Source organism: Biomphalaria glabrata, chromosome 7 (genome assembly GCF_947242115.1).
Source record: "Biomphalaria glabrata chromosome 7, xgBioGlab47.1, whole genome shotgun sequence".
Taxonomy (NCBI): domain Eukaryota; kingdom Metazoa; phylum Mollusca; class Gastropoda; family Planorbidae; genus Biomphalaria; species Biomphalaria glabrata.
This window is the reverse complement of record NC_074717.1, coordinates 40,509,990-40,518,250: the sequence shown is the minus strand read 5'-3', so window position 1 is coordinate 40,518,250 and position 8,261 is coordinate 40,509,990. Positions and strand designations below refer to the sequence as shown.

General features: G+C 33.7%; 1 protein-coding gene across 2 annotated transcripts; it reads left to right on the top strand.

Moving 5' to 3' along the window:
- The first annotated feature begins 1,846 nt into the window (after positions 1 to 1,846).
- On the top strand, positions 1,847 to 7,871 carry LOC106077921 (anamorsin homolog). Of its 2 annotated transcripts, none has more exons than XM_056034511.1 (7): positions 1,847 to 1,984; positions 3,546 to 3,726; positions 4,524 to 4,756; positions 6,170 to 6,329; positions 6,576 to 6,713; positions 7,062 to 7,183; positions 7,609 to 7,871. In XM_056034511.1, the coding sequence occupies exons 2-7, from the start codon at positions 3,555 to 3,557 to the stop codon at positions 7,720 to 7,722; spliced, it is 939 nt and encodes a 312-aa protein (XP_055890486.1). In that variant the 5' UTR covers positions 1,847 to 1,984; positions 3,546 to 3,554; the 3' UTR covers positions 7,723 to 7,871. The 2 variants fall into 2 exon arrangements, with proteins under 2 accessions (XP_055890486.1, XP_055890485.1); XM_056034510.1 differs by lacking the exon at positions 1,847 to 1,984 and adding an exon at positions 2,080 to 2,244.
- Positions 7,872 to 8,261: the final 390 nt, after the last annotated feature.

The following is an 8,261-nucleotide window of genomic DNA, read 5'->3' as shown; positions in this document are numbered from 1 at the left end:
GTGAGGTTGTGACAGAGCGTCGCGTGAGGACATGTTCTCCGACAAAATGAACTATCCATACCAAGAGTTGCGATGACATGGAGGCCAATACGGGGGAAGCGCAAACAGGGACTCAGGGACATCCTCGTACAACTTGGCGCCACACTTTCATGGAGGACCTCAGAGCAGAGGACATCAGGTGGGAGGAGGCTTCAGACATTGCCTGTGACAGATCTTTGTGTAGACAGCTTGCCGCCTAATGCGCCGAACGGCGCGGGAGGACCTAAATCTAAGTAAGTCCATGTTCAATCGCTCTTCGCTAGCAGAGTGGTTACCGCGTTGGCTTGAGAAGGCGTTTGAACTCGGATAGTTCACTTTCACCTGTTCTTTCTCCTTCCCCCCTTTTCCAACTGGTCCAGACGAGAGATAGGATGATATCGTATTGAGAAAGCTAAAAGAATGAAATTGCGCTAAACAAAAACAATTGGTAAAAATATTTCTAATAGTAGGGCCTACAAATTTATTATTTTTAGTCTAGCTAGATGTATTAAAAATTTAATTACATGACTGATCCAAACTAATTGATACACTTAATATAAGATATTTTTATTTTTTTAAAGTTGTTATTATTATTTTTATTCGCTTGTATACTTTGTTCATTTCATTGGGTCCACACCTTCACGTTTGGTTCTTGCACATTTGTAGTTTGGGGTCATAGTGGAGTCCATTGATTGAACATTTTTATTATGGAAAAATTTATGAAAGGCTTTTAGCGGCTACAAGTTTCGCTATATCAAATATTTCAATGCTAGAGAAGTACATTAGTGGAGGCTTACTAGAAACTTCCAATTGAAAATTACGATTTGTATGCAGGTGTTCGGTTTATCCACATGTGCCTCAGTAAACTATGATCAACATTTTTAACACAATACTGCACTGAGGTTGTTGATTTTTCTTGCCTACTGCCTGCAGGTCCCTATGAACTTCGATGTTCGCTTTGTCTTCAACATTTCTGACCCTTCTACTTGAACAGAAAGGAAAGCTAAGCCAAGAATTACTGTAAGCTGGAATTGATTTATAGTATCAGCGAGACACATGCGGAACGACAGAAAACGTACTGACATCGGTGTTTTGAGAAGCAGGCAGGATGCTGCATAATAAAGGGCACTAACCATGTCTTGAACATGGGAGATTGCGAAGCAGTGAACATGAAATATAAGAAGGAATTCCCGCAAGGTGGTAATTTCAAATTATTAGTCAAACAAAGGATTAAGAAAGAAAGCGACTTATTTAATGAACGCGGGAAATTAGCCTTCCCGCTTGGATATTTTATGAAAAGCGGGACAGTCCCGCACAACTCAGGACGTCTAGTTAATCTAGATAAATAAAAAAAAAATAATTGCATGACCGATTCAAAATTATTTATGCAATTTCACGCAATATAACCTAAGCTTTGTTTTTTAAAAAGGTATTTCTTACATTTCACGTGTTTACAATTCAAATCTTTAACAGCCCTTGCACCGAGACCTTGCCTTCATCAGTCACCAAGCTAACCGTGCAGGACTCGTCATTATGTAACGGTCCCTTAAGGAACGGCGCATGGATTATCGACAGGGCCGTAGGAGCTCTCTTTCAACTCCGCTCCGTGCAATGGGACCACTCTCGCGTTCCCTTGGACACTCCCACGGGAGTTTTATTTTGCTATTCATTTAGCCTAGCCACTTCCTCTAATTGTCGTTTCCACCCAAGTGCCACATTATAGCGTAGTCGGGTTAATAGTAGACCAGCCAGGCCTATAGTTCCACGGTTTACCTCTTGTGGAATGCCTAGATATGAAAATATTTAATCTAGTAAAAAGTCGAAATAAAATTATCTGTTAATCAACTTCCGGTTAGATTCAGTGGGAGTTATCTCTCGGTTTACTGCTGTTATTTTGGTCCAGACTTTCTCTATCTAGACTCTAGATCTAGATATATATATCTAAGTATATAGGCTATAATCAATAGTAAGTTCTAGATCTAGTAAAAAAAAATGATGTGTTATTTAGTTAAAGAATTTACAGATTTAGAGAGTAGAAACACTACAAAACTCTACAGTGTATAGATCTAGACTAGTATGACTAGTTACACTGACAGTCATGATTCAGTGTCAGTGGTCACTGTCGTTATCGGACTTTTGCTATGTCATGTTTTTCTTGTTACATTTATAGTTACAGTTTATTTATTTCGGACATTACATGAATTCGGACATTCGCTGTTTTTTGTGGTCATTAAATATTAAATAATTATTTTAATATGTATTATAAAACTAGCGCGCTGTATAATGTGCTTGTCCATTTTGAATTTTCCAATGATTCTAACCCAATTTCCTTCCATTTACAATGTCTTTTTATGTAAGAAAAACGAATTTCAAATTTGTTAGTCAGGTTGTTGTTTTTTCCTATGTTACTTTACCTCTTCCTAGAGTTAAGACTATATTTTTTGATTGGCTAAGTCTATACTAATGAGCCCGGCAATATTTATTCTGTATTTGGAGCTAATTTATTTGGTTCATAAGCCAAGTTTTCTAATTCCATACCAAAAATCACTATTCCAGTGACCTAATTTTGGTAGAATAAGTGTGTTCATATATTTTTATTTTTTGTGTTTGTATTTATGCATAGTTTGAAAACATCGTAATGATTTCATGTGAGGGGTTATGCCTGGGGATCTTAAAATTTAGTTAATGTTAATATAGAATTAAAATCTGAGTTTATTGATGCCTAAATATAGAGACTGTCCGAAATAAATTATTTATGGTGTCCAGAATCAAATAATGTGGGTCAAATGTGTCCGAATTAAATGAAAACACATGGCCTCTTTGACCTTAAATAAATTAACAAATATAGGTTTGGGGAACAAATATAAGTAGTCATCCTTATTCTCCTTTAACTAAAGAAGATTTTGATACGTCATTTTCTTTTCTATGTCAAACCATTGTAAAAAAATGCGCTGTCAAAGTCAAACTTTCAAATTTGGGCCTATAGGTGTCCGAATAGCATAAACTACTCTAGATCTAGAGCTATAGTAACAATGTCTACATGATGATGCTGATGAAAAATGAGAAATTAACTTTTATTTGTTAATATTTTATTTTAGCCATTTAGAGTACACTCTTGATCTATTGTATGTTTGATCATTTGTTAGGCAGTATGAATGTTACACAAAATTAAAAAATTTAAATCAAATTCAAATGAATAGATTTTTTTTTTTTTTGCTGTTCAAGTAGATCTAGTTCAGTAGTTGCTTTGCCTTCAGTTGTTCTTCATGTTTTTCAGACCCAACATTAGAGTAAAAAATTATTGTAAATGAATAATGAACTACTAATTCTTTTCAAGTTCCACTTTCATAATTATATGGGAAGCCTGAATTAGATTTGGCCAATATATATATTATAAATAAATATATATATATATATATATATATATATATATTTAAACATTAATGTAACACTTTAGTAAACTCAATTTTATTATATTAATTGTATCTTAAGTATATCAGTATATTTTCTTTTTTTTTTCTCATCAGATTCTAAAAATGTCTAATTTAGATGGCATTAATTTATTCAGCGGAGCAAAAGTTCTTTTGCTATGGGCAGGAGAGCAAATGTCGATACAGATGCAAGAGTTTGCAAGCTCCATATCCAATCAAATTAGATCTGGTGAAGAAGGAAAAATTCAACTGGAACACATTGAAAGACTCAAATTATGTATGTATAGGAACTAGTACAAGAAAGTAGATGATTTGAAAAAAAATTGCTTTTTTAATCTGCAATTTAATCCTACATTGACTGTAACCTTCATGTCTGAAATAATTTTGTTAGTCAAAAATACAACCTTAAACAAAATTTAATACTTTTTAATAGTAAAACTGTATTGATTTAAATAAATACTTTTTTAAAGTATCCTCAAAATCTTTGCTTAGAAATTTAGTCTGATTAATTGAATTACATAAAGATTTTAAATTACAAATCCAAACTGGGCCTCTTTTTTTGCATTTGGACATTTGAATAGTTCTAAGAAAAAGAGGTAAACAATAGGAGGTTTGGAGCTCTTCTGTTCTGAATAAGTTTTTTAAAAAAGTCACTATTCAGATCAAATATTTACAATTTATTAAATTTTAATCTTTAAAAAAAATACTTACAAATGTATTCACATTATGATAGCATTTATATAAAAGGAATCTGATCAACATATATCTATATTCTACAATACAATCCACTGTTCCTTTAAAAGGAATTCTGCAAATTGATTTATGCAAGTTTCACAATATGTTATGAGCATTGTTTTCTTGTTTGTTTGTTGCTGGTTTTTATTTAAAAGACTGTTAAAAAATGTAAGTTCTACATATGTTAATAAAAGCTCATCTGGTTTACATTTCAAGATTGCTTGGGATCTCTAGTTTATTGTTTGTTATAATAATCCATCAAGAAAAAAATATTTGTAGCATAACAATGAAGGCTCTCATCTTAATTTCGAGTTAATATACTTTGTTTGTTTTTCTTAGCTTCACATCCTAACTCAGGTTTTGATGTTGTGCTTTCTGGTCTTGTCAACCCTTTGCTAATCCAACACACAGTAGACATACTTGGTGAAATATGTCGTGTACTGAAACCACAAGGAAAACTTTACATTCAGGAACTTTGTCTCCCCCTGGACACACAAGCTGAAACTGGGATTAAAACAAAAGAGAAGTTTATATCATTACTAAAACTTGCAGGCTTTGTTAATATATCTCAGGTAGGCTAATTCTGTTTGTAATCTATATATGCTGCCCCAATTATATTCTATTTAATTTCTATTTGTACTTGGGGGAAGATATTTATGTTTCAGTTAACAAGTTTTTGTTTTTTTCTGCTCAATATTGTGCATCTCTACAGGGGTTGGTGAGTAAGGTAATGGATTTACTTAGTGGTCAGTGACTATGTTTGAGTCTAGATAGAAGGCATAGTTCTTGAATTGTAGTGCTGCAATCCATTGGAATTATGGTTTCCTTATACTATAAATGTGTTATTATACGTTCTTATATACAAATGTCATTAAAGTAGTAGGACTGTTGTATGTGCTCTGAGGTTGTGTTTGAATTCAAGGAACCAATGTCATACTGACTAGATTTTCTCAACTGTTTTACCTGTGGCATTTTACATCTTGAGAGACTATCTTTTCCCTTTGCAACTTCTTGTGTGACTAAAGAGGCTACTCTTTAATACACAGCTGCAGTAGACATTACTGTCAGAGATGGAGTGACCTCTCGATTGCTGGGGGAAAGCCTGGGTGGTAAATTTGCAAGTGCTGGGCTCCCCACTCTCTCTTCCATACTGACCGGATCCAAAGGGATGGAAAACCATCACAATGTGGGGTCAAGTGGCTGTAAGAGTTAACAGAAGAAAATGTCTCTACCAGATGGGAGAAACTATAAGAGGCAATTTATGACTCAGCACTTTTGGGCCTCAAGAATGCAAAAAATGTTGACTGATTTGAGGTTAAACTTTACACAAATGGAACTTTGAATCGAGTAAAAGAGGTCTTCACTCCTAAACTGATCAAACCAAGCAGCTAGAGCAATGGAAAAAGCACTACTTTGATATTTACGCCGCATGGAAGTAAATGTCGCCCTAGCCTCTCTACCAGATATTCTAGTGTAGAAATGCTTGGAATAACTACCTATTTCCAATGATTTAAAAAAACAATAAATGGAATGAAAAATAAGTTTTCAGGAGCAATGGCATTCTATCAGAAGTATTAAAGTAAATACTGTTTTACTCTGTTTGGTATATATTCTTTTCCTGGCTACTGCATTAAGCTTATAACATCAATAAAGGTGTATTTCTTCATACAAGATCCTCTGGTAAAGACTTCAATTTATCCAGATTGAGGGCCAAAACCAAAGTTAGAAAGGTGTTAATTATGGAACTCCTAGTCTAATGATAAGCTATCATTGCTGAATCTGCTACTCAGCTTCATACCCTGGTTGACAGACTGTCTGCTGCATGCATGAAGTTTGGCTTAAATATTTTTCAAATACCAAAACCAAATATATAGACACTGTGTCAAATAAACGACAAAAGTTGTGTATGCTTTTGCTTGAGATCAGTTTAGACTACTCTTAGTGAATTAAATTTTTAAAATTAAAATTGTATTTTGCTGCTTCAGCCTCGTGAAGTTTCTTTAGATGATGATGAAAAGTTGGAGCTGAAACAGAAGTTTGAATCTCAGACAGAAAGTGTCATCATTAGGTTAGAGGCACAGAAACCAAGTTATGAAGTGGGCTCATCATCACAGCTAAAACTGGCCTTCAAATCCAAACCCGCTGGTTTGTAATACAATTCTCTTGTCATCTAGGCTTTTTGTTGAGCATAATGTGCTGGTACTATGGGTCTTAAAAAAAATATAAGCCCAAGTTAGCTTCATTCAAACACCTAATAATATAATTGGATAATTTTTAGTAATATTCAATAGAGGCTTTTAGTACTTCTGATTATATTAGAAATGTAAATGATATAATTCATTAAGTACATGTATTTTTAGTTTGAATCAATGATTCTCTTTATTTTTACAGCTAAGGTGGATGACAAAGTGGCCAAAGTTTGGGCTTTGAATTCTTCAGATTTATTAGACGACAATGTTGACCTGGTCAATCAAGATGACTTGTTGGATGAAAATGATTTGAAGAAACCAGATCCAGCAAGTCTTAAATGTGAGTTACTTCTACATCCTTTAGTAACTTACTATATTTTTTTTATATTTTTATTCCATTCTTAGCTGAGAAATCTCTCATGGGTTACTAAGTGAAGTCTTAAATTCCTTTCCAACCTTCTAAAGCTTTTTCTCATAGCTGTTACTTTTAGGGGTGCCCGAGATAGGCCTTTTTTATGCCTGGTATCCAGCAAGAGCTCAGCTCAGTAAAACCTTAGTTATGTCTTGGTGGTAATGTTCATAGTGTAGTCTATCAATATTTATTGCAAAGGTAGGAGTGGAACTAACATTTTAGGCAGCTTTTTCATGCATTGTTGGTTCTTATTGCATTCTTCTCTTTACAACACAGTTGACTGTGGCAGTGGACCTGCCAAGAAGAAAGCTTGTAAAAACTGTACCTGCGGCTTGGCAGAAGAACTTGAGAAAGAAAAGCAGCCAGTGACAACGACCAAGACCTCAGCTTGTGGAAATGTACGACTTAATTGTTGTTTTTTTTTGTTTCTTTAAAAAATAAGTGATCCATTTAATTAATATGTTTTTTAAATTAAACTTTTAATTAATTAGCATTAGATGTGATGAATTATTTGGCTTCTTTGGCAGTTAAAAAAACTATAGTGTTAATATAGATTTTATAAAATCAAAGCCCAGACCAAATAATTTCTATTTCCTTGTTAATTGTCATAGATTTTTTTTTGTTAGTTGTCAGTTTAAACAATTGCTTAATATTTTGCCTTTATCTTTTTAACAACTCAGCCCTTCTTTCCCCCCACCCCCAATCTTTTTACCTATGCTGTACAGCCTTAAATAATGCGACCATAAGCTCAAACTTTGTTTTATGTATAATGTCATATATCAGATGTCATGGTGAAGTAACACACTTCTTACTTTTATTTCAGTGCTACCTCGGAGATGCTTTCAGATGTGCTAGCTGCCCATACTTAGGCATGCCTGCCTTTAAACCAGGGGAAAAAATTCAGTTGACTAACCAACAGTTGAAGGCAGATTCTTAAAATTGAGCTTTACCAATGATGTCAGTTAAATATGTTTTTTGCCTCATTCACAGCCAAAACATTTCCTGCATTCAAATGAAGAATGCTCAGAGAAAACAGTTCTTGAAGACTGCAGAATTGTTTATGAACATAATAAAATGTTAAAAATATATTTGATTTCAACTGTTTTCTTTATATGTTATGTTTTGTTTTTTTTATGAGGAAGTATTTATTGATTAGTTTTACATGTTTAGAATGTTTCTTCATATTATTACATCCCAGCCCAAACGTCCTGTAGGTTCAAACCTGGTACGATTGAGACTATCCAAGAATTTCCAGAGAGCATATAACTCGACCAGCTGATCATTACTAATTGTATTCACTTCGTAATATACCAGTTTGTATAGTAAGATTAGTTCCCTTGTTGTTTTTTTAATTTAAACAAAAAATAATAATTTTCCAAGGTAGGAATAACATAAGAACTACAATGTATCAGTAGGAATTGTTACGTCTGCCAGGATTTCTATTACTAACTTTCACAAAATGCTTTGGTAGAAAAA

Coding starts and splice junctions, on each gene's coding strand:
- LOC106077921 (XM_056034510.1), top strand. CDS start 2,095: ATGACTAGTTACACTGACAGTCATGATTCAGTGTCAGTGGTCACTGTC. Junction 2,245..3,545: donor GACATTCGCTGTTTTTTGTG/GTCATTAAATAT, acceptor TTTTCTCATCAG/ATTCTAAAAATGTCTAATTT. Junction 7,184..7,608: donor AGACCTCAGCTTGTGGAAAT/GTACGACTTAAT, acceptor CTTTTATTTCAG/TGCTACCTCGGAGATGCTTT.